This window comes from Ceratotherium simum, chromosome 11, assembly GCF_057802395.1.
Source record: "Ceratotherium simum simum isolate JZ-2026a chromosome 11, ASM5780239v1, whole genome shotgun sequence".
Taxonomy (NCBI): Eukaryota; Metazoa; Chordata; class Mammalia; order Perissodactyla; family Rhinocerotidae; genus Ceratotherium; species Ceratotherium simum.
Window position 1 is genome coordinate 59158160 of NC_141910.1, and position 26738 is coordinate 59184897.

At 41.3% G+C, this 26738-nt stretch overlaps 1 protein-coding gene across 2 annotated transcripts in view; it reads left to right on the forward strand.

Annotated features, from left to right (window-relative positions):
• The window catches only part of LDAH (lipid droplet associated hydrolase), a 103821-nt gene extending 81152 nt beyond the window's left edge, over positions 1 to 22669 (forward strand). Inside the window, exons 6-8 of one of the 2 annotated variants that reach the window (XR_015553678.1) lie at positions 4367 to 4449; positions 12865 to 12947; positions 19200 to 19281. Coding sequence is in view for 1 of the 2 variants with exons in the window: in XM_014782152.2 (XP_014637638.1) it covers positions 4367 to 4449; positions 19200 to 19391 (275 nt within the window). In the remaining variant the exon portion in view is untranslated. Of the gene's footprint in view, positions 1 to 4366; positions 4450 to 12864; positions 12948 to 19199 lie in introns of both variants that reach the window. The other variant, XM_014782152.2, reaches the window with a different exon arrangement.
• The last annotated feature ends 4069 nt before the right edge of the window (positions 22670 to 26738 follow it).

Here is a 26738-nt window from a genome sequence, read left to right on the forward strand (position 1 = left end):
TTTATAATATACACCTTTAACTTTTACAGTCTTCAGATGGTATTATACCACTTCCAGTACATGGTAAGAACCTTACAGTGGTAAGCCATTTCTCCCTCCCGGCATTTGTGATGTGGTTGTCATACATTTTACTTCTTTGATATGTTGTTACTATTTTTGCTTTAACCAGTCAATTATCTTTTAAAGAGATAAAAATCTCTTTATAGGAGAAAATGTATTTTAAATTTACTGACACAGTTACTGTTTCTGATGCCCTTTATTTTTTTATGTAGACACAATTTCCATCAGACATCATCTTTATGCTTGAAGTATTTCTCTTAATATTTCTTGTAGTACAGCTCTGCTGGTGGTTAATTCTTTCAGCTTTTGTATGTCTGAAAAAGTCTTTGTCTTCCTTTTTGAAAGGTATTTTCACTGGCTATAGAATTCTAGATTAGCAGTTATTATTTTCTTTGATTACTTTAGAGGTGTTACTCCACTGTCTTCTAGTTACATTATTTCAGGAAGAAATTGGCTGTCATTTTTAATCTTGGTTCATCTGTAAGTAATGTATCATTTTCCTCTGCCTGGTTTTAAGATTTCTCTTTATTGCTAGTTTTAAGCAACTTATTGTCTACCTTGGTATAGTTTTCTTCATATTTCTTGTGCTTTGGGATTTTTTGAGCTTCTTGGATCTGTGGATTTATGGTTTTTAGAAATGTTGGAAAATTTTCAGCCATTCTTCAGATGTTTTTTCTGTACCTCCCTCCTTCAAAAACTCCAATTTAAAAGTGGATTTTAAAGTGGATTTAAAAGTAGATTTAAAAGGTATATGAGACCACTTTGAAATTCACTCACAGTTCACTGATTTCTTTTCTCTTTTTTTCCCCCTAGTTTCTTTCTCCCTGTATTTCCTTTTGGATCATTTCTATTGTTGTCTTCAATTCACTGATTTTCCTTCTATGATGTCTACTCTGCTGTTAATCCCATCCAGTGTATTTTTCTTCTCTAGAAGTTTGATATGGGTCTTTTTTGTTTCTTCCATAATTCCACTTCACATACTCAATATTCCTTGCTTCTTGAATATATGGAATAAGTTATAAAACTTTCAGTATCTGTGTCTACCAATTTTTTATAACAGGTTAATTTTGATAGGATTCAAATGTCATAAAACTCACTCTTTTAAAGTGCACAATCCAGTGATTTTTAGTATATTCTCAGAGCAGCGCAACCATGACAACTGACTTGAGAATATTTTCATTACCTTAAAAAGAAACCCCATACCAATTAGTAGTCACTCCCCATTTCCCCTTTCACCTAGGCCCTGGAAACTACTAATCTACTTTCTGTCTTTATGGGTTTGCCTCTTACAGACATGTCACATTAAAGGCATTATATAGTATATGGCCTTTTGTGACTTGCTTCTTTCACTTAGCATCATGTTTTCAGGGCTCATTCATGTTGTAGCATTTATCAGTACTTCATTGTTACTCAATAATATTCCATTGCATGACTAGATCACATTTTGGTTTTCCATTCCTAAGTTGATGGACATTCAGATTGTTTCTACTTTTTGGCTATTATGAACAATGCTGCGATAAACATTCATGTACAAGTTTTGTGTGAACCTTTGTTTTCAATTCTCTTAGGTTTATATCTATAAGTGGAATTGCTGAGTATGTATGGTAACTCTATATTTAACATTTTGAGGAATTGCCAAACTATTTTCCAAAGTGCCTGTACCAATTTACAGTGCCACCAGCAATGTGTGAGGATTCCAATGTCTCTACATCCTTGTCAACACTGGCTTTTGTTGGTCTTTTTTTGTGTGTGTGTGTGTGAGGAAGATTAGCCCTGAGCTAACATCCATTGCCAATCCTCCTCTTTTTGCTGAGGAAGACTGGCCCTGAGCTAACATCTGTGCCCATCTTCCTCTACTTTATATGGGATGCCGCCACAGCATGGCTTGACAAGCAGTGTGTCGGTCCACGCCCGGGATCCGAACCTGCGAACCCCAGGCCACTGAAGTAGAGTATGCGAACCTAAGCACTATGCCACCAGGCCGGCCCCTGTCTTTTTTCTTATAGACATCCTAATAGGTGTGATGTGGTATCTCATTGTGGTTTTGATTGCATTTCTTTAATGACTAACGATGTTATGCATTTTGTGACGTGCTTATTGGTCCTTTGTATATCTTCTTTAGAGAAATGCCTGTTCAAATCCTTTGCCCATTTTTAATCAAGTCATCTTTTTATTGTTGATTTATAAGAATTCTTTGTATATTCTGGATTCTAGATCCTTATTAAATATATGATTTTTCTCTCACTCTGTAGTTGTCTTTTCACTTTCTTGATGGTGTCCTTTAAAGCACAAAAGGTGTTAATTTTTATGAAATCTAGTTTTTTTTTCCTTTCATCACTTGTGCTTTTGGTGTCATATCTAAGAAACTGTTGCCTAATCTAAGATCACAAAGATTTATTCATATGTTTGCTTCTAGGAGTTTTATAGATTTAGTTGTTACATTTAGAACTATGATCCATTTTGAATTAATTTTTGTATATGGTGTGAGGTGGTGGTCCAATTCATTCTTTTGCATGTATATATCCACTTTTCCCAGCACCATTTCTTGAATGTTTACCAATTTTATTATCTTTGTCATTTCTGGGTCAGTTTTGATTGATTCATTTTTTTCTTCATTTTAGTTTATGTTTTCCCACCTTGTATGCTTGATAACTTTTTATTGGATGCTTTACATTGTTAATTTTATCTTGTTGGATGCTGGATATTTCTGTGGTCACATAGATATTCTTGAGCTTTGTTATGGGACACAGTTATGTTACTCGGAAATAGTTGGATCCTTTCTGGCCTTGCTTTTAAGCTTTGTTAGTTGGTACCAGAACAGCATTTAGTTGAGGGCTAATTTTACCCCACCACCAAGTCAAAACCTCTCTAAGTTCTATAGTTGATACATTAATTATAAGATTTTCTGTGGGGGGTGGTGGAAACAGTAACTATTCCCAGTTTGGGGATTATTCCCTGTAATACTTTCAGATGGTTCTTTCTCCAGCTTCTGGTAGTGTCTCAAATGATAGTACCAATCAGTACTTAGCTGGAGCTCAAGAGGAACCCTCTGGAGATCTCTGGTGCTTCCTTCCCACCCTCCCTCTTGCTGCAGCTCTCTCCTCTACACTACTTTGCCCTACGAAAACCCACTGCATTGATCCCCGCAGAATACCAGCTTTGTGTTCTGGTTTTAAAATATGTTCAGAATTTGTTTTAATTAGATGTGGTAAAGTTACAGACATGGAGACAACTGCCCTTGGAATAAGGAATAACAGTTTTTTATTACTTACAATTCCAAAGAGGAGGCAGAGTGGGAGGAAGGCGTGGGGAAAGTGCAAGTGTGCTAAGGGCCTGCCTTGTTTGGATGGAGAGATTATAGACACTCTCAAATCCCAGGCCGCAATAGAAAAAAATACAAGTTTTACATTTTAGGTATGGCTAACTACTTGATGAATAAAAATGGGATTTATGCTTTGAGACTATTAGTGAAAAGAAATGTTTAAAAGGTAGAAGAGGAAAACTCATCATTCACACTAAAAGGGGTGGAAAAAAGAGTCAGAAATAACAAGAAAGCAAAACATACAAAACAAGATGACTAGAGTGAGGCCAAATATTTTTTATATCAATATGTGTGAATATGTTAAATCCCTTTATGTAAGATTTTCAAATTGGGTTTTTAAAGAAGTCCACTTAACGATTTCAAGAGATGTACTTAAAACAAAAGGACGAAAGATTGAAAATAAAGGAGAAAACAAATATACCAGGCAGATGATGGCAAAAAAGAAAGCTGAGTAACAAGAATAATACCAATCAAAATGGAACTCAAGCAGTCAGTATAAGGGACTAACCCTCATTAAATACTCTTAGAGACCCTTTAAACCTATTTTAAAATAAACATTCTTTTTAGTTGTGTCCTTTTTGAAAAATTGCCAGGATAGGTTCATGTTAGTAAGTACATGCAGTTTCCCTAGTATATATGATTAATCTGTGAAAATTTGTGCTTCTAATCCTTAAATCATAAAAACACGTTGATCAGGTCCAGTTACACACTTCATCTGCTGTAGTGTCTGACATTAGCCCTCATACTGCTACGTTGCTATTGAGAAAGCCCGGTGAGGGTGAGAGGAGCTTCTTCTGCAGGATGTACTCTTGTTTCCAGAGGCAACACCTGTTGCCTGACTCGCATGCCTCTCTTAGCCTCACTGATGTCACATCAGATAGCGCTTGCCGAAAGAAAAGCAGGGAACAGGGGAATTTACTACCATTAATTTGACATTTGTGTTTGTTCTGTATATTCTAAGTGTTTGACTTTTTTTTAATGTAGTTAATGTTGCCTACCTTGGGAGCCAAGAAATGATGGAGGTGGTGAAGAGAGACAACGAAACCATAAGGGAACATTTATCTAAGGTAATCACTGTAGTACTGCAAGTAAGTAGATGGGCAAAAATATTTACTGAGGCTGAAAGGCTAAAATTGGTTAGAATCTGTAAGACCTCAAGGATTTGTAGATTTCAGAAAAAGAGTTCTGCTTCTAGTTAAAATTAACGCAGTCCTTGAAAGTTGCATAGAAAGTAAGTAAAGCTGATTACATAGTTATTTAAATATAGTTTACCACCTGTTTTTGTTGGGTTTATTTTTAGAATCAATACTTCCCTCTAGGGTCTTGTACTGAGAAGACTTTCAATAATATTTATAGAATAAATGAGTTATATTAAAATGTTAGTAAAACATTGGAAAAGAACTAACATTACTAAGACCTAATCACTCAGTGAGCCTCTCTTATTCGCCGCTGCTTTAGAGTAAGAATGTCCAGCTCTGATGCCAAGACCAGTTTTCTATGCAAGCTGGTGCAGAAGGGGAAAGATTGAAATATTTAGCATTTATGAGTTATTACTGCAAATGCTAGACTCTTACACAAACACATTTGGAAGTACCGATCTCTAAAACTGTGAGGGGACCACAGTTTAGAATATGTCCAGGCACCCTAGAATTTAGGTGGCTCTGGTACTCCCATGGCATCATTTGTCTGTCTGTCCGTCCTGAATAAGATAGAGCTGCACTGTCCAGTATGATAGCCACTAGCCACGTGTGGTTATTTGTGGCCAGTCTGAATTGAGATGTGCTGTAAGTATAAAATACACATCGGATTTCAGAAACTTAGTACCAAAAAAAGTAAAATATTTCATTAATTTTTTGTGTGTGTGTGAGGAAGATCAGCTCTGAGCTAACATCCATGCCAATCCTCCTCTTTTTGCTGAGGAAGACTGGCCCTGGGCTAACATCTGTGCCCATCTTCCTCCACATTATATGGGATGCCACCACAGCATGGCCTAACAAGCAGTGCATCGGTGCACGCCCGGGATCGAAACTCGGGCCACCAGCAGCGGAGCGTGGACACTTAACCGCTATGCCACAGGGCCGGCCCCTCATTAATATTTTTATATTGACTAAATGTTGAAAATGTAGTTACTAGAAATTTTTGAATTACATATGTGCCTTTATATTTCTGTTGGACTGTGCAAATCTAGAGCTTTACAGTCAGTGCTGAACATGTGCCATCTGCTGGGTGCAATGAAAGGAGCCCTGCTGAGTGGCCAGCTCTTCCAGGGCCAGGAACCTGCAATCTGCAAGTAAAATCTTAGATACCCTACTGGGTTTACAATCTGTTCATAAACTTTGAAACATTGGACTGAAACTTGCCCTACCGTGTTAATTCATATTTCTGTAACCTCCCGATACAATTATCTTAAAGCAAGAAATGTATATGTTCTTAAAAAAATATTTCCAGAATATTGATCTGCAGTAGCTTCACTCAGAGAGGACTTTTGAAAATGCCAGTCTCTGTTTGTCTAATGGCCATAGTGGTCATTATATTTCTAAAATAGCAATTGGCTAGAGATTGAAATTTGGAAGCCAGAAGGAAACCCTCACTAGATGAATGGGGGAGGTTGGGGCCTCATAAGGATCCTCTCTCCAGGGCTTTCAACTGTTTCCAGTCATTGAAGGATGTGAAAATACAAGAAAAACCATATTTTATTTTTCATCTTAATGATAAGTGAATTTGTTTCAAAAATGTATTTAAGTTCTCAAGGCTGGAAGTTCATAAAAACAACTCAACCGCCAGTTAATGATAAGACTGGCAGATGCTTACTTCCAAAATTCACACCTGCTGAATGACTATATCCATCATGTGTCAAAGCCTGTCTTACCACCTGTGGAAGCCAGCTGCTATAAAATACTCATCATTTCTGGATTCTGTTTGTATGTTATGCTCAGAAAGAGGTCAAAGAAAGGTGCTAACTTATTCCTGTCCTAAGTTAAATCCATATGCAAGTGTAATCATTCCCAGATGCAGGTCTGCTCATGGTAACTGTGTCAGGACTATAAGTTTACTGAAACTTTTATGGGAGAAGTATGGGGGTATAATGGCAGATGGCAGACGTTTCAAGGTTAATATTAACACTCAGTCACAGGAATAGACTTTTCCAACTACAGGAAATGGTTTTGTTTTGTTTTTAAGATAGCATTAAGTGTACTTGTGGAATTTGGGAAAGCAAAGCATTGTTTAGTTTAATGATGCAAAACTACCTTGCAATTAATTGGTTATCCATTCTGCCAGCCAAGTTTGAGCTCTCCACTAGAATAATACAATGCCAATTCCTAAGTGAAATGAGATCTAGAGAGACAGGAAGTTTACTGCAACTTTTTGTTTCTGTAGTGAAAAAAGAGGAAATATGTTGTAATTTAATATTGGTAGAAGTCAAATCAACGTATGTCCCTGTCGGCTTGAGAAAATAAGGAAACTTGAAAGGACACACAGTTCCAGGCAGATAGTTGGCGTTGCCTTCTGCCTGCCAAACAACCCTGATAATTAGTCAAACTTGAAACGAATTCCCAAGACTAGACACATCCCTGTTTTAGGTGGTCTAGTCAAGGATACTCTGTCCCATTTCAGCCCAAACATAGGCGTTCAGAAACTTCATACCTATCCGGGACTGTCCAGTGTCAAGATTTTTTTTTTTTTTTAATTTTATTTATTTATTTATTTTTCCCCCCCAAAGCCCCAGCAGATTGTTGTATGTCATAGCTGCACATTTTGTTGCAAAAATCATTCAATATATTTCAGTTATTCAACTTTTAAAACAGTTCTGAAACATGTGTCTTTGTATCATCCAGTCAGGAAGCCACAGGAAAGTTAGTCTAAGAGTAGTCTCTCTACTACTTCATGTGGATGGCTTTCAGATTCTTTCTCCTCACCTCAAAAACTATCATACTATAATCGGCAGGCTTTGGTTCTAAATTCAGATTTTTTACTGCTGCGTTTCCGTTGTTCACATGAAAAGAACTTTTTATCTTCTTGAGGAAAATGGACCTTTTTAACTGAAAAATCTACTGGGCTGATTGTCTGTCTTCCTCCCTTCCCAGGTCTAGAGACTTTATACACAGTATTGGACAGTTGTGTTTATTTGCAGTACTTAAACACTGCTTGAAGTTGTTTCCCTTTCCTGGAGCAAATATATCATAGTTGTTTCCGGAAGAGTATACCATGCCTGTGGCATCTTAGGTTGTGTTCTTTCTTCACGTGACTAAATCCTACCTGTCCTTTAAGACTTGGCTCCAGTGTCATCTCCCACAGGGCTTCCCTAGCCCCTGGTTTTGATTAGATGTCCCTCTCCTTGGCTCCCATGGCTCCCTATGCAAAGTTATAATATTGCATTTATGACACAGTGTTTAAATGGTCAGCTTTCCCTCTCACCCACCTTGAGGTCAGAAACTGTGTTTTTCTCATCTTGATATCCCTAGGGCCTAGCACAATGCATGATACTTGGTGAGCAATCAATAAAGGTATAGTAGATGGATGGATGGAGAAGCCATTAGAGTATTGAATTGAAGCCTTTTTTGTGTATGAATCTCTTTGTCTCTCTCCTAAAGTGTATGGACCCTTTCTTAGTATACTGTTTTTAAGTGCGTAAAATAAATACACGAGATCGTTGCAAAAAAAAAAAAGATTATATTGAAGTAAACTCCTCAAAAGATCTTAAACACAAATTTGTGATATATATGAGTCTTTATTAACACATTAAATAATGAGATATAATAGCAGTGTGAATTGCTATTGTAATTTTGTAGTGATAAGCATAATTTTTTAGTTATCTGCAACAAGTTTAGTGTGATTTGAAAATATCTATAATTTTATAGCTGACAAAATATAGGCATTACTACTACTAATACTACTGCCTGTATTCATAATTGAAGGAAATACTAAATTATAGTTAGAGGTTAGCAAAAATAAAGATGTAATTCTCTTCCTATCCAAGTTTCTATTACCACCAGCCCCACCCCCATGCTACCGCTTCTACCCTTGAACCTGCCTAGACATGTAGGCCCCAAGTGAAAAAGCCTTGCTTTAGAGACACTAGAAAAGGTTAGGTGGCTTGGGCACTGGCCTGAGAACAAGAAGCCATGATATGTTGCGTTAAAGAGACTAGATTATTTTGAGTTGTTGGGGAGCCATTGAAGGGTTTAAGCAAAGGAGTTTAATAATCAAGGTGATATTCAAAATGTTTGACAACCATGTGCCGTAGCCACTGACCCATCAGAACATATGCTGTCTGTGAACAGCCAGTTCAGAGGTACCAGTTCGTATCAGTAAGCCCTAGTAATGTGGCTAGAGTAACAAATGAGAGAGATTATTTTGGGGGAAATATGTGGCAGAATATTGGAAAAGAGTGAAATTTGATGTGAGGAGACTGTTTAGAAGGCTTTTATAAGAACTAAGGCACTGGGGTTGGGGGTGGGGAAGGGGTAGAATTTGGAAAGGTTTAGGAAGTAGAATCAAAGGCACTTAGTATTAATAGGATATGAGAAAATGGAGATAGAGGAGCCTAGGCTTATTTCTCTGTATTTGGATTTGGTAAAAAGATAGGCAATATGGGAGGAGCAGCAGCAGCAAGTTATGGGAGATGGTTGAGAAAGAAGTTCCTTTTGATACTTTTGTTCGAGACACCTGTGGGACATCCGAGTGGACACATGTCTGGCAGGTAGCTCGATGTATGGGTATGAAGCTTTGAAGAGTAGTCTGGGCTGAATTTTGATTTGAGAGTGATGAGGATATAGTTGAAGCCATGAGCATAGAGAATAGTAACCTTAGGAAGTATGTAGTGTAAGGAGAGAAGACATCTGAAGATTGATCCTTGGGGAACATAACTTAAAAGTTGGGAGGAAGGAGAGCAGCTAATGAATAAGATGGGAGTGGAGGGGAGAAGGACGGGAATAAGAACCAGGATGGAATAAACCAAAGAGAATCTACTCTATGTTTTCGCCACCCCAGTCCCAATTCTGGGAGCCTCTGGGGTATGCTCTGCTTTATGAGGCACCTGGTGTGTCTGAGGCAAAGGGGAGGTCAGCATTCCCTTGTTCTGTCGTTGTTCTAAACTATAAGGGGATGTATGTCTCATTCATAGAAAAGTGAATTAGTGTTTGGTTTAGAAACTTGAAGTTTTCATTTAAAACTCACTTAGGAGGGAAATTCTAAACTGCCGTGACCATCTTTGGCCTGGGCTTGTGGAAGCAGCTGGTGTGTGCTACCGCCAGACCGAATCTGAACATCACTATCAGGGGGGTCTGAAATTGTTCCCAGCGAGAACACATGAGACGTAGCTTTCTGAGGAAGGTAGGCAGCGGAGGAGGAGCTGCCTGCAAAGTGGTGCTGCCCCTGCCTCCGGAGGGCCAGACCAGGGCAGCAGTGTGGTTTGGGAAAGGTGCAAAGTGTCCTCAAGAACAGGAACCCCTGTGCTATGGCTCTCTCCCCATCCTCCTTAGCCCACCTGAGCCCGGAGGTGCATGTTGCCTTTGGGAACAAACCTTGTGCAGTTGTTTGCAGATTCGGGCATGCAAATCCTTCAGACATGCACACGTCCTGCTTAGCAGAGCATAGGAAGCACTCCCTGGACCAGCTAACCGGGACTGCCTTTCCGCCGAGCTGCGGTCTGAAACTGATTGCGTTAGTTCTGCCTGTTTAATTTGAAGCCTGTTCAGAATGTCGTAATAGATAGGTTTGTTTTTATCTCAGTTATCATGACTTTGAGAGCTTCATTGCAGGCACTTGTGTTAGCATACCCTTGAGTTCTCTCATGGAGCGTGATTGGTAGGAGGGGGAGCGTACTGGGGCGCAGAGTCTCCAGAGTCTCAACCTGAAGTTCAGACTCCAGCTCCACCACTTGCTTACTTATGTGACCTTGGTTAAGTTCCTTGACCTCACTGTGCCTTCTTTTTTCATCAATAAAATGGCTAACTATTAGTATCTATTCTCGTATAATTGTTCCCAAAATATAATGCTATAATTCATGTAAAGTCCTTGCAAGAGTGTCTGGCATATTATTATTATTATTATTATTATTATTATTATTATTATTATTATTATTATTATTATTATTATTATTAAGTTAGCTGTATCCTAGATATGCCTCTGAGTACTTTAAAAAGACTGTTGTCTAACTTTTCCTCCCTCCCACATGCCTTCCCAGATATTTTCATTCTGTAATGAAAGACTTTGGTGATATTAAATATGTAGCCAAGAAACCCTGGAATGCCCCAATCCCATTCTAGATCATAGCCACTGCTCCCCGTAAGATGCCTCGGGAGATGTTGTATAGGAACAGTGGTGATGGAAAACACAGAAGTACTTAATCTTTACCAGGACTTGGGCCTAGTACCCTAGTGCAGAGAATTCAGACAAGCTGGACTTGGCCGTTTCTCTAAGTTACTTAAGCCAAGACCCTTCCAGCACATTTGCCACTTTCCTGAGGCGTATAACCAGGGAGAAACAGAGACACAAGAGGATAAAGTTGCTCCGATGCCTCATCCTCTGCTGCCTCAGCAGAGGACAATAGATGCCGTGTGTCAGCTTCTCCCTCCAGTCCCAGGTAAGAAAGAGACAAAGCTAGTTAGGAGATGGCCCAGTGATTTCCATTTGGGAATGAGTGGGTTCTGGCCCTTTACACTTGAGTCATGTAGAAAGGAGAGAGCTTTGATGCATGGTTGTTCCAGCCACTGGAGAGTGTTCCAGGTAGCCACTTGGCCCTCCTTCTCCTCCTCTCTGGCCACTGCTCCCCTAGATGCCTGCAGAGGGAAGCAGGGCTCCATGGCCGTAAAGGATTGTTTTCAGCGCCATCCTCAGCCATTTTTCTTAATCGTTGGGGATTTTAATTCTCATTTTCTTAAGAATGGTAATTGAGCCAGTTCTAGATAAAAAGAAGAAAGGAAACAAGGTAAATTAGAAAATGAATTTCCCACACTGCCTTCCTTTCTTTGGCAGTTCTTCCAGTTCCTAAAAATGGTTGCTCAGAAAGATGTCAGTGAAATTTTAAAGCTCTGTGGCTACTATCCCTCTGTTCCTGAGAGGGTAAGGTTTTTAGATAACTGAAAGGAGAGGCTTGTGTTACGGAATTGGTTTCCTTTAAGGTTGCAGGGTCGAGGCTAAGTGTCTGATTTCAGGGGGAAGGGAGAAAGAGCAGCCCGTTGCTGTCGTGCAGCCGGTTCAGGATTCCCCCCAGAGAGGGAATGCATTGGAGGACGTAATGGTTTGTACCCTGAGCCTGGGAAGGCTGGAAGGGGATGAAAACAGGGAAATGAAGGCAGGACAGGGAAACCTAGCTGGGAGGTAGGACTCCTAGATGTGTGGATACTAATTTGACCCCTTGGTAAGCAACTGGCTCCTTTATATCTGACCTTTTTGCTTCTTGGATCCAAAAAAAAAAAAAGAAAAGAAAAGAAACTGGTCAGGTGGGGGTTATTTCAGAGAAGGAAAGAAGAAGTGGAGAAAGCAGGAATGACAATTTTTCTTGACTTCTCAAAGTAGGGCAGAGAAAATGTGTGTCCTCCCTGAGCGTCTACCCCGTTGCTCTTTGGTTACTTTCTCAAGGCTGGCTGACTGTTACCCTGCCATGCAGCGTGATGGCTCAGGGCACTCTTTCTAAAACAATCAACATGAACTTAGCGGAGAAGCCTGTTAATTTAGCACCCAGGGAGCTACAGCTCTTTATGAAATGCTAACAAAGGAAGCCTCACGCAGCCCAGGAAAACAGTGGATATTATCTCTGATCCAGCCCAGGAAAACAGTGGACATTATCTCTGATCCGTGAGAACCCAGGGGCTCGCCCCATGAGCCCCACCAGGAAGGGAAGTAACAGTCTCAGAATGCTGATGCTGTCCTTCATTTTGGAAGATACTTGACCAAGAACACCCAAATGGCACTGCAGCTTAGGCTCCAGGTCTCATTTATGAGTAAAAGTGGCTGAGAATCCACTCTGTGAGCAAGTGTGACAGGTAGCTTGGAGACAGGGGGTGTGCTTCACTGTTTATTTGGTTGATGACTGATCATGAACTTCCATCCAGTGTCTTTCTCCACAGTCATTTCAGGGGAATACAGGGGAATATATATATATGTATTGGATGATAAATAATGTTAGTATTTGCTTTAGGCTTAAAAAAATCTTTAATACTTACATATTTTCTGAGCCTCACATATCAAAAACAGCTTATCAGAAGAAAATATATTTTCTCAAAAACTAATTTAGGTCATGTGGCTTCTCTTCCCTCTGACCTGGGCAGAACTCCCCCTGTGGAGAAGAATGTAGACAGATTTTGCCCCCACTGTTACATAGTCTAGGATTAGGAGGTCCCTTTGTCCACATCATCATCACCATTATAATAGCACCTGCCCTTTAAGAGTGCTTGCTATATGTTACATACTTGATATGCTTTGTTTTCTAATCCTCGCCACCAGCCCACAAGGTAGCTATTTCTATCCCCACTTTACAGATGAGGAAACAGACATGGAGTGGCTAAGAAATTGGTCCAGGGTAACAACACTAGGAGATGGAAGAACCAGGATTCCAATCTAGGTGGGTATGGCTCAGGGCCCGAGCTCTTAACACTGCACCCACTGCACCATGCTCTCTCCCTGTACCTGCCTAATGAGCTTGAGCAGTTTCACAAATTATTTTACCATAATAGAATTTAAAGGGTTTATGAGAAGCCTTTTCACTCTGAGCATGATAGCCCCAGAAATGCCATTTATCACCCTTCTCAGGTCTACGCTATATCATGAAATAGATTGCCCAAAGGCCACTTGAAGGAATAAAGTTCATTTTGGTTAAGTACTGAGAAGAACGAGTTTGTACCAAATTTGGCGATATGGTGAATTATATACTAAGGAGTTTCTAAAATTCAGTTTATCCATAAGGTTAACAAAAGAAAAAGTAAATAAATAAAATTCTAAAACTATGAAAAACTTTCTTTTATTAGACCTGCAACTCTTAAAATGCCTCTAGTCCTACTGGGCTGTTGAATAGAGAGAAGTAATTCAAATAGAGATTTTTTTTCCAGTTTTATTGAGATATAATTGACATATATAACATTGTATTAATTTAAGGTCTATAACATAATGATTTGATATATATATATATTGCTAAATGATCACCACAATAAGTTTAGTTAACATACATCACCTCACATAATTACAAATTTTTTTCCTTGTGATGAAAACTTTTAAGGTCTACTCTTTTAGCAACTTTCGAATATACAATACAGTATTGTTAACTGTGTCACCATGCCGTACAGTACATCTCCAGAACTTATTCATCTTATAACTAGAGGTTAGTACCTTTTGACCACCTTCACCCAACCCCTCCACACCATGCCCCACCCCCCGCCTCTGGCAACTACCAATCTGTTCTTTATTTCTATGAGTTCTTTTTTGTTTACATTCCACATATAAGTGAGATTATACAGTATTTGCCTTTTTCTGTCTGACTTATTTCACTTAGCATAATGCCATCAAGGTCCATCCATGTTGTTGCAAATGGCAAGATTTCTTTCTTTCTTTATAGCTGAATAATATTCCATTGTATATGTATATATGCTACCAGATAGAGATTTGTGTGTGTGGCTTTTTCATGTTTAATATTTTAAGATGTTGATGTATCATTGAAAGTGATTTTTGTTAGTTATCAGCCTGATTAAATATATGAACTTGGGTCATAAGATGGTTTCTAATATTTCTTCTGTTCTTACAATAAATATTAGTAATGCATAAAAGCCAACAACTCAAAATGTATACTAAAACAAAGCTTTGTTGACTCCCTCAAGGCAGAAGTTGGGTTTTCCTACGTTGGGCTCCTACAGTATTTTGTTCATACCTCTCTCTGCCTGTTGTGTTTAAGGGCCAGTTGGTACATGCCTGTGTTTTTCCCTAGTCTGGGAGCTTCTGCAGGACAGAGCTGTCTTACTTCAGAATTTCAACCACTTAGCCAGTGCCTGGTGGGAGATAGCTTTAGAGTCATTTTTGGTGGAATTGCTGTGAATCTATCAGTTTCAGCAGCCAAAAGAGATTAAAAAAAAAAAAAAAAAAAAACCTACATGAGAAAAGACAAATGTGGCTTCTCTATGGTGGAAAGCTGCAGCAATTTGCAGGATCATTTTAGGGGGGACATGTCTCCTTAGGGGCAGACTGAAGAGTTAAAGGAAAATACATCTGTGAACACAGAGCCTATAGTAACCATAATTCCACCTTACTGCAGAAAACACATGAGGAAAAGCAAAAGCACAGTCCTGGGAAATCAAAATGTAGAAGAATTGAGAAAATTAAATTTTGTGTTTGATAGAGAAATTGATTATTTAACATGACAACAATTTGGAAACAGAATAATTTCCATGTCAATAATGTGTACTTTTTATCAACTCTTATGCATATCAAAGCAAGTGCCAAGGAGAAATGAACTACAGGAAATAATTTATTTTCTTAAAAGCCTTTGAATTTAAACATCTGCTGATAGCCTGAGATTCTTAGGTGACAATTCCATTATTTTCACAGCAGTTGTCACCCCTGTGACCTGCAGCGCCCCAGAAGAACTACAGAGACCTTGAGAGGGCTTTGAGTAAAGCTGGGTGGGTTTGCTCTTGTCGCTGATTGTCATACGAGGTTAGTTTTCATATCCAGTTCAAGACCTCCCAGTCTTTAGGTTTTGTGTTTTCATAACATGGGTTTGTTAATTGTTAATTGTCAATAGTAGTAAAAGGTACTGATTAGGAATGTTGTCTCTGGATTTATAGCCTAGCTTCACAACTCACTAATTGCTTGAATTTAAGGAAGTTAATCTCTCTAAGCCTCAGTTTCCTTTTCTATAAAACAGCGATAAAATACCTTCTTCAGAGTATTGTTGTAGAGACTCAGTGAGCACAGAGCTGAGCACAGAGCCTGGCACGTTATTCTCAGTTTTCATCAGTTCAGTATTATTTGCTGCGATTTAGTTTTACATATCAGCATATTAATAGTATACACTCTTAACCACCATGCTTTGGTATCCAGTTCTTTCTTTCTTTCTACTTCACCTGTCCCCCCATCCCCTACCTCTACCTCCACGCACTCCATACTTTTTCAGTTTCCTATTTAGGGTTACAGGTGCAGAGTCCTCTGTTCAGATCTATTGCCTGTGACTTATAATCCATAGGGAACAGGAAGTATCTTAAGCTGGGCTATGTAAAGGCATTAGAATAACCACGTGTTTTACTTGTAAGCCAAGATTTTCATAGAGAGCCTTTCAATGAATATAGCCTGAAGGAGAACTTTTTAAAAAAAAACAAAACAAAGACCTTACCCCACCATCACTTAGAAATACAGCCCACTCTGAATGGTTACTGGTCGTGAAGGGTTGAGAAATAGAGTCAGATGAACATATGGGAAATCTAGAATCCTCACTGTTAGACTGTCTTGAACGCTGACGTCACTTTGTATCGAGGTTCCTAGTACATGCCTTGGGCAGTGCATGCCACAAAACTAATGTCTCTTGATGCCTGAAGGTAGGTATAGGGTCCGTGTAATCTATGTTTATTGTTCCTGCTCAACTGCCTCATGCCTTTATGCCCGAGGGAATGGACATTTCCCCAGCGCTGAGGCTCATCAAGCTGGACTTCTCACTGGAAACATTTCAAGTTGTAATTGCCTCACTGAAAAGTAAATGCTAAGTTCTCCATAGAAATAGTCTTTGATGTTAGCTCAGAGCCGGTCTTCCTCAGCAAAAAGAGGAGGATTAGCACTGATGTTAGCTCAGGGCTGATCTTCCTCACAAAAAAAAAAAAAAGAAAGAAATAGTCTTTGAAATGTCAGGGAGAAAGCAACAGCAGGTGCACACAGTGATGCTGTCCTCCTTGTCAGAGACTTTATTAGGGGAGTCTTGTCTACCTTGCTTTCCTTCTAGTTGACCTTTCGTATTAGGGTTTTTCACAAGACTTCACCACAATAGCTCGTGCTAGAGGGAGGGCTCCTAGAGTGCCTTTCTCAGTGTCCACGTGTTTTCAGGCAAGAGAGTGCACTGGAGAGAGGAACAGACCAGACAGACACGAACCCAAGTCTGAATTTCCAGATTTCTCAGCACTGTTTCATACTCTGAGGAAATGCTGAACAGTTGTGCATAATGACTGTTCCATACACTATTTCCTGGATATAATTTAATGTTGATGGTAAGAGTAGAGAGTGGTTTAGAGAGAACCTAAAGTTATTAGCCCTATTGGTGGATCAGGAAAGCCTGCAGACAGCTTGTACCTCCAATAGTATTTTAAGGGGAAGCTGTATCAGGGTGGTTGCTGAGAGATTCTGAGAAACTCATTTTTCCACAGCTGACCAAAATAGTCACCCACTGGTGTGAGGTTGCAACGTTTTCAAGCTGGAGAGAGACTGACACCAGTAGGAAAGAACCAGTCAGCTGCCGGGCTCTCCTATTCTCCAGGAAACAGAAAGAACTTCATACTCTGCTAAGAGCCATGGCAAAATGAATTTTGGTTTTAGGGGCTTTGGAGTGGCCAGAAATGGTTGTAGGGAGCAAAAATAGGAGGATGGGGAGAATAAATGAAGTGAGAAATCTATGAGCCACGAGTCCTTTGAGCATTCAAACTAAAACCCCAGGTGACAACCAAGAAAATCTCTGTGAAGTGATTCAGAATAAGTCTGCAACTCCAGGTTTAGTTGTTAGTAATTGACTCTCTGGAGTACTACATTAAATATTTTCCTCTTTAAAGTATTTTTTAACTAACCATCTCTTTAAATATTGGTTAAGTCATAATGTTATTATAATAAAGGCCAGTATTTTTATAAGAGCAATCTTGCCTATTCAAATTCAGGTAATGGATTTAATGATTGATATAGAAAAATTTTCCAGTGGGCAATAACACATATTTCCCATATCCTCCTCCTGCTGCTGCTTGATCCCCTGCAACCTCTCTTCACCATTGTAGCCAGAGTAAGTTTCCGAACATATAGACCTGATCGTGTCACTTCATTGTGTGAAGTCTTGTTAGCTCCTGTGGACTTCAGAATAAAGTACAACCTCCTTAGCATGGCATAGAAGGCTGTTCATGACCCACTCTTTCTCTGCCTCTGCAGTCTTTCCTCTCCTTACCCTGTATTCCAGCCATTTGCAATTACTTCCCATTCCCTAAGCATGCCATGCTCCTTCATACTGTTTACTTTGCTTTATTTCCTACTTTTTACTTTGCTTGGCATGCTTCCCCAACTTGAAGACTGAACTCAGGCATCAGCTCTCTGGGGAATCTTTCCTGCCCACTGGCTCCCACCAGCTGCCCCTCATTCGGGCTACTTGTCTTGTATACATGGTGCCTCCAGTACTCCCCTCCAACAGAGACTTAGTCTTATTATCTGTTTTCCAGATTCCTAATACAGAATCGATGCTCAATAATATTTGCTGAACAGGTTAATGAATAAGTGTTTGAGCAAGTGAGCAAATTTGGTGTATTATAGAAACTACGAGTGACTGTAACTAGCCACTTAAGAGGAGAGCTGGACATAACTCTTTTTTCCAGTGATAACAGAGGTCATAGGGTCCTTAAAACTTAGTTCTTATTTTTTGTAGATGTACCACTACATACCCTTCTGAATAAAATTTCACTCTTTTTTTGCCTTGAAGAACAGCAGCCTAGAGCTAGACATATATATATGTATATATACAGTCATGCACCTTATAAAGACATGTATATATAAATATACAGTCATGCACTGCATAAAGACATTTCAGTCAATGACAGACTGCATATACGACGGTGTCCCGTAAGATTAGTACCACATAGCCTATGTGTGTAGTAGGCCATACCATCTAGGTCTGTGTAAGTACACACTATGATGTTCACACGATGATGAAATCGCCTAACATTGCATTTCTCAGAATGTATCCCTGTCGTTAAGTGACTCATGACTGTATATGTACACACATATATATTTGTTTATATATATGACACGTCTATATTCATTTATAAATGTATGTGTGTATACAAAAATACACAATACACACATACATATTTACATATACATATGTATATACTCATACATATATACACATGTGTACATATATATACATATTTGTATGTGTATATACACATATATACATGTATACATATAGGTATATGCATGAACGTGTGTATGTGTGTATCATGGGCAGGTATAAATCAATATCCAGATAGGGTCTTACTAATGCCTCAAAGGAGGCTCTGTCTCCATCTAGCCTGACAGCTGTCACCTGAAGTGTGATTATAACTCCTCTCACTGAATCAACATACTCGCCTGCTGCATGGAGCCTATTCATGGAATGTCCACAGACATTCTCAGGGTTCTGATCACATTTCATCTGCTACATTAAGAGGCCTGAGTGTCTGATTCATCTTTGCATGCGTTCAACAAACGTGTCCCTTATGCCTACCATGTGGCTGTATGAAAACTATTAAGTGTGTAATAAATGGTCACTGGTCACTCAGGGATTGTCTCAATAACTCTTCCTTGTCCTCATCTGCCATCTCTCCAGTCTCCATCCTAACCTCGATATACACAACTTTGCTGGTGAATCGTTTTAGTGAATCATGGGTGGTCTGTCACACAAGGCCCTCCCTACATGGGTTTCTTTCCATCCGATTTCTCTTAATTCACTCCCATAAATCATGAAGGCTCACTGCCTTGAGAGAGCCACTCTCCAGAGGGAGCCTTGGGACTAGCTTACAGGGGCTGTTTTCAAAACATTGCAGGTTGCTGGTGTCATAGCTGTGCTGGGAGGGGAAAGCGTTTTCTAATAAAATGTTTTTGTCTTGTCTTTTAGCTTACATTTTACTATGGTACTGTAGATGCCTGGTGTCCAAAAGAGTATTATGAAGACATGAAGAAAGATTTTCCAGAAGGAGATATTCGGCTCTGTGAGAAAAAATTACCTCATGCATTTATCTTAGGTTTTCACCAGGAAATGGCTGACATGGTAGCTGACTGGCTAAAGGATGATCTGTCCAAAATATAAATACTGACACAAGGAAACAAGCACGGACAGCTAGTGTCCGTACATAGAGGCAGTACATAGAGGCAGTGTGTATAATAGTATGCTTAGTAGGTAAATGTTTAATTTTAATATTTGATATTAGAAGAGAAAAAAGTGAGAACCTCTTAGGTTAAACACTCCAAGATCCCAGCTCCCCATGCTACAGGCTGAAGAAAACACAGGTAATGAACTATTCCACAGATTTAACAACACATTGTCCAAGACTCAGGGAACACAGTGATCTAAACAGGGGCTCTTATGTTTGCATGAGATGCCCAATGGCACCATACAGTTTATTCTGATAGGTAGGTTCCTTGCAGACAAAAGGAAGTCCAAATTTAGTAGAATATGCTCTCCTAGAGGACATTATGAAACACCTACTAGAAAATGTAGAAGAGATCAGTGAATATTAAGTGTATCTAGTCAGATATGTGAAGTGTATGAGATCAAGAGAAGGATGCACTCATGTTTCAGTAGCAGGAAGTGATGAGCAGTGGATCTTGGCAGTGGACCTGGGTCTCCCTTAAGGACACAAGCTGAAGATCAGCCCAGGCTAACTTTGCACAGGTCTGGGCTGAGATCATCAGAATCAGACTGGATCCCAGGACAGCCTGCAGACCCACTTGTTACTACCTTGCAGCATGTCACAAACCACCAAGTCAGCCTTTTTTCTGGCCACCAGTGGCACAGGCCCAAGCAGAGCCAACATCAGGGGAGGTACCGCTTGTCTCCATCTCTGAGAAGTGTGACTTCCTGATCTACCTGCATTAGGCAGAGAATAAAGTTTGCCAGACATTCCTCTGGTCAACGAGGTAAGAGTTGTTGAAGGATCCTGACTATGCCTCCCACCACCAGATAGCCAGCAAGCTCTGTCTGAGCCTTAGCCTGCTGGGCTGTAAGCTCCCTGCAGGCTCCTCTTCTCCAGAGCCAGGAGGGGGAGTCTCTGGGCTGTCCCAAATCAAGTCTGTACCTGCCATGTGCAATTGCCCCTTTTGTGATTTTTTTCAATAAAACTCGAGGACCAGCAACGAGCCAAGTACCATGCCAGGCACTGAGGAGAGAGTTCTTAGCTATGTTATGACTCTTTTCTTCTGAAAATCTTCTAGTAATTTTTGAAAGAGCATTTTTAATTGCTGAATAGAGAATTACCGTAAATGAGTTCTCCATTTCTGCATTAGTTTTGTTAGTTGGAAAGAAATTATTTTGCTAAAGGACCAAAACAAGCCATTAAATTATGTGAATTCACCTTCTCTGGACGCCTTGAGGTCCAGTAAGAAGAAGCATGTTCTCTGGCCTGGAGCTGGCTAACAATATTGCTGCCTTCCCTGAATTGACTCAATCCTGGGACTTTAGGAAGCAATAAATTCCACTGACTGCAGTGATGGTTGATGATGGATCAGAAACATTCAGTTTTCTCCTGAAGGAAATCTTTCATGGCATTATCATTCCTTAAGGACAATGGGATATTGTCCTTCCTCTCAAAACCTAAAACCCCCTGATGAAAGATTCAGCTCTGATATGCTGCCAACCCAGTGGCGAGTGTTGAATGAGTTACTATCCTTTGGCATAGCTTCTGCATCAGAGCAAGTGACGTCTCAGAGGGGAAAAGCCAAGCTCCAGGCAAGGAGTACTCGGCCCCAGCCGGTAGACACAAAGGCTGTTGGCACAGAGCTGCATGCACAGTCCTCCTTGGCATTTGCGTGGGCATGCCTTCTAGAAATCTGATGTTAGAAGCTAGGACTCATGGCTCTAAAGTGCCTTGCATACAGGAGATGCTCAGGAGTACTAACTGGACGCACTTATATAACTTGTACTGAGTTATGTACTGAGTTATCTTATGTACTAAGTATATCATGCCTACTGGAATACAGAATAACATCCCCAGCTTTTCTTGCAGCGTTATTTTACAACGTTACTCTGTATTTCTGAAGTCCACATGTATAAAATCGTCTTATTTTATAGGTTTTTCAGAGCTTAAAAAGTAAAATGACAAAGTAAACTGGTTCTTATTTCCTGTTTATCATCTAAGCACCAAATGAATTTTCGAAATAAATGTTTTACCAGCACTATGACCTTGCCTGGCCTGGTCTCTGTGTTGGAGGAGGAGGGTACCCTCTGAGCAGTCCTCCTGAGTTAGACTCAGGTCAGAGTCTCCGTGTTAAATTGAAAATCCACTTTCTCAATGCTTCTGTTAGAGAAGAAAGAATCAGATTTCAGGACATTGAAGTTCATTTTATTTCATTAGGAATTAAACAAAAGACTAAATGTTTCCATGCATGTATATGAGGTGATAAGGTCTGTGAACTCTGGAGGCCTTACCATCTGTGTGATTTTTAGGCAGCTTCGTCTAATTTCTCCATGCCTCAGTGTCCCCATTTATAAGATAAGATTAATGATAATGTGTACCTCATATTGTTGGAAGAATTAAATAGGATGATAAAATTAAAGCATTTAGCACAATGTCAGACCAAGAGTATCTTCTCAATAAAGATTGGCTACAATAATTATTGTTGTTATTCAACATCATGATAAAACATAAATGAAAGACTAAAATTGATAAGCAGTGGATTAAATCCGTTTCCCAGAAGCATTTCTGCCTTTATGTCCCAGTCAGCAGCATGGATGGTCCTTGTCAAAGATTTCACTCCGTATGGGGTTATCTAACGCTGAGTGAAAAGCCTAAGTTGGAGCCATGACCAGTGCCCACGGCTGTTCCCAGTCTGCTCTGGGCCACAGGAGAGAATCTCCGGAGGCAGCCCCCTATCGCTCTCGTGGCCTGATGTCCAAGGGGCCAGGGCCATCCACTTTTCCACTCAACTTTAGAGAGCCAGTGACTTCCAAAGGCTTGATTTTTCCTCATCGTACGTTATATTAAAAACTAAATTTAATTCTAGATTAAAGGAGACTACGGAGATATGACAACTTAATGCAACACCTGATTCTGGATTAGATGTTTTTGTTATAAAAAACATTGTTGAGACAATTTGTGCAACTTGAATGGGGTCTGACGATTAGCTGGGAGTAAGAGATGGATGTTAACTCTGAGGTCAGTGGTTGTATTGTGGAGAAGTAGGAGACTGTCCTTATTTGTGCTGAAGACACACTGACGTGTCTAGATGGGGCACCATGTCAGTCTACTCTCAAATGGTTTAGGGGAAAAGAGTGTTCTTTCTACGTTATTTGCAACTTTTTTGTAAGTTTGAGATGATCGTGAAATTTATAAAAATAATTATTAAAAAAAACCACTGTGCTCTCTCCTGCATCTGTCTCTCGTTGCTTCTTTTCCATAAAGTGCATTTCTTCTTCTAAGCAGTTAATGGTAGATGCTCTGTAAAATGGTACTAAAGGAAAAGGATAGCAGAGTTGTTTTCTTTTATTATCTCTTCTCTTTGGTGCAATGGAGGACCCCATGACATCTCGGTTTCTGCATTGTTTCACCCAGCCTGGGACTTGATTCTTGTAGTCTTAGCATTTCTGGTTCATTTCGGGGATGGAAGGAGGAGGGACACTTGTTCACCTGGCTCAGCTTTCTGGCCTCAGGCCATGCAGACCTCCTACACACACACCCCGGGATGCTCAAACATCACCTCGAGGAGCATACAGTCATTTAGAAAAGATGCAGGAAGCAAAGCATTTCTTACATAACCTGAGACATCATCTTTGTTCCTGGCCTTCTCTTGCAGGAGAGAAGAGGATATACTTGGGCTGCTCCTTCTTCCCCTGGAGGATGGGGTTTAAGGAGAGGTCTGTGGCTGGGACTAACTGTGCTCTGTGAACAAATATATCTCTGAGGCCTTAAGGCCGAAGCTCTCCTGCAGGAGTACCGAGGACAGAAAAGCTTTCCCTTTCCAAGGAGACTGAGATTCCTGCCTGTGCCCCATAGAGATGTAGGTGAGTGATCACATTGGTCCAGGTGGGGAGCCACTGTGGGACAGGGATCTGTCCTCTTCCACCAGATCGAAGACATCTGCAGGGAAGACTGGTGAGGGCCAGAGGTGGCTCTGGGTTGCCGTAGTTCTATAAAGAGAAAACTCCTGGAGGGAGAGGAGGCGGCTTCTCCTGGTGCCACAAGGACAGGTAGAACTTGGGTGGGTTTGGAAGAAAGGAGAGCGGGTCCAGAGAAAGAGCCTGCTGCTCACCCTGCACTTGCACGGTGACTCATTAAGGCCTCACCATCATGAGGTTATGATTATACTCATTGTACAGATTACTACTGAGGGGCAAAGGGTTAGTGACTTGCTCAAGATCTCAGAGCTACTGAGGGACAGCTGAGATTCAAATGCAGGCCTCCATTGCAGAGCCATCACTTCATCTGCTTCTTTCCATGGCATCATGCTGCCTCCTGGAGGCAACGGTGGGCAGCCTAGCAAGACTAGAGTGTTGGTAAGGGAGGGGCAAATGAGGGCCAGGTTGGCAGGTGAAGTAAAGAGTAGATAGTTGGTAGCAACTGAGTGGTTTTAAAAGAATGAAAGATAAAACAGACCGGTTTTCAGGGGGTGAGTGGGGTGCGGCAGGCAGTGGATTGCAAGGAGGAAAGCCTGCATGTGGGAGTCAGAGCTGAGGCTGCAGTCACACACTCTGACTCTTCCATTGGCTCCTCTGAACTTGGACTGAGCTCTGAAAGCTTTGGAATCAACTGCTCCAGCTTTGAGAGTGCCTGTGCCTCTATCTGACCCCCTAGAGACTTGGCCCAAAATACCAACTGCTCCTGCCTCCCAGAGCAGTCCCTCTCTCCCCACTTCCCTCCCTCTGAGCTCTCATGGTCCCCTGGCCATGTCTCTATAAAGTACTTACCATTACTGCAGGAATTACATTTTTACCAGTCTGCTTCTCCCTGCCCATGCCATCAAACTCCCTCCTGCCCTTAAAAGGAGAGTGCTAGGAGATGGGACTTGTGTCTTAGTCATCTCTGTATTCTCAGGGCTTATAGAATAGGACCTGCCACATGGAATAGTCAATACATGTTGTTATCTAAATAAAAGTTTCTACCATACCTAATAGGCAAGCTCTCAAGAAACACGATTCTCTCAGTGGGTCAAACCGTCAGGAAATAGCGTCTCAGAGACTCCTCATCCCTCGAAACTGCGGGTGTGCATGGAATGTGAATGGACTTGCTCTTCTTTCCCGTTAGCATTTCCCCAGCCGAGCTATGCACAACTGGGTCAGATGGATTCGAGGATATTGACTGTTGGCTTTCTGGCACTGGGGGACTGTGAGAAAGCAAGGCCACTCCACCTCGTGGCCCATTCTTCTTGTCCCCTCCGGCTGCAACTGTCACTTCCATTCTTGAAAACCTCTGGAGGTTGGGTATTAGCAACTACCACATATGTGGTTATTATTTGTTGAGCGCTAACCCCATGCAGCACCCCAAGTGGGAATTGCAGCAACAATACACAAGTCCGTGCTCAGGGACAGCAGAGCGTTTTCATTTTGTATTGCATTCCTCAGACATTCTGGCAAAGGGGCCTATGCTGACCTCCCTACTTTGGGACAGACTTCCTTGCTGGGTAAGTCTATGGGAAAATTCCTCTTCCCTGGGATGGGAATGTGACCCTGTGACTGGGCGTCCATTACAGCCAGGGGGTGCGGGAGCACCTGCAGGGCCTCCGTCCCTCACAGAGGGACTAGAATCCCGCCTCTGCAAATCCACCCTGCTCAGGCTCCGCAGAACATCTGGGCTTCCTCCTACTGGCCACTGCTGAGGGGCTGAGCACCTGCATGTCATTAGGACTCGGCAGACGCCCACAGCTTCACGGTCAGTGGCTACACACTGGTGACACATTGCAACAAACGAGTTTCTCCCCAGATCACTGTTCCTTCTGAGCAGAAAAGTGTAGAATTCCCAGGGGCACAGGAACACAGCACATCCATAACCAGGTCAGGCAGCACTGTCCTCGGTGGGGCAGCAGCTGGCAGCGTCTTGGCCTTGGCCTGCGTGGAAACGAGCAGGCTCCGGGCATACCAGGGGGAGCGGAGAAGTCCATCTCCACCTTGTTGTAGCGTCAGTCATTGCAGGGCCTTGGAGACTTGCTCTCATCAGTGTTTGGGAAATAGGATAAAACTTAAATGCCACCCCTGACTTTCCTTTCTCCCAGTAGAGAACTGCCCCTTCTCTACTGAATGTGTAATTCTCTAACCACAGTATGCCGGGGTTGATCAAGTGGAGACTGAAAAATGAGGAAATGAGGAACTGACTAAGGATTGTTATAAACAAAGCATGACAAGACTTGACACTTTTCCATGGCAGGGTCATAAAGCTTCTACGTTTATTGTACTTACGAAATGAGTTAGTTGAAAGGTAAACATAATTTTTCTTCCAAAGAAAAAGACTCCTTTATTTAGTAGTAATGAAATTAAGAAGCAAAAAGGGAGCAGACTTTCTTGATCTGCCTTTCACCAGAGAGACACACAAGACCGCAGGGACTGGCATTAACACACTGCAGGATCATTGGATTACAGTGGACGTGTGCTGCCATCGCTCTGTGGAAAGGTGGGTCACGCTGGCCCGATCCATCCCACAGAGGAGCTAATCCTGGTAACAAGTCATTAGTGAGGGCAAGTCCCCTTCATATTCCCACAGCTGCTACTCTGTCACTAATCCTCTCCCAGAAATATTTAAGGAACAGATGAAATAGCTTTCTCCTTCATCTGTTGTAGGAAAAGTCAAGTGCAGGAGCCAGGAGGGCAGAACGCTGTGTGGTTGGTCCTCTCCTGCCCGGTCTGGGAGAGATGCTGAAGGAGCCAAGGCCATGTCACTAAGCACGGGTCTTTGTCCTTGTCTAGAAGAGGACTGAGCAAAAGTGCCTGTCAAATCTGCTGCAGGACTCTGTTGGTTTCCCTAAAATACAGTTGGCCTTGCAGAGGAAGCTGCTACAGTTGGGCTTCACGCCTCTGGATTTCAGAGGCTCCAGAGTGTGAGTGCTCATGCTCAGAAGTGAGATAGATCCTATAGCAGCCTGAAGTGTGGGAAAGCAGAAAACCTTTCCACTCAAACTGTGTCTGGAATGACAACACTCACTCATCACAAAGGACAGGCTCATTTTCCAAAGAGAAAATGTTTCCCACTGCATGTTGGCTGCTTCTCCCCTGAACCCAAACGAATCTTCTACCTTCCTATGCAGTGGCTTCATGCATTGTGGGGCTGCACACAGTGTCCTGTGCAGTGTCACACCAGCACAAAGACCCAGGGAGCAGCCACACCATACCTGAGGCCCCCATCCTCGTGGACAACTCCACATTACAGCCTGAGGTGTTTCAAGGGGGAATGGTCAGCAGAGGTTAATGGACCCAGAACTCTCACACAGCTCCCCTGTTTTCATGTGGTTATTC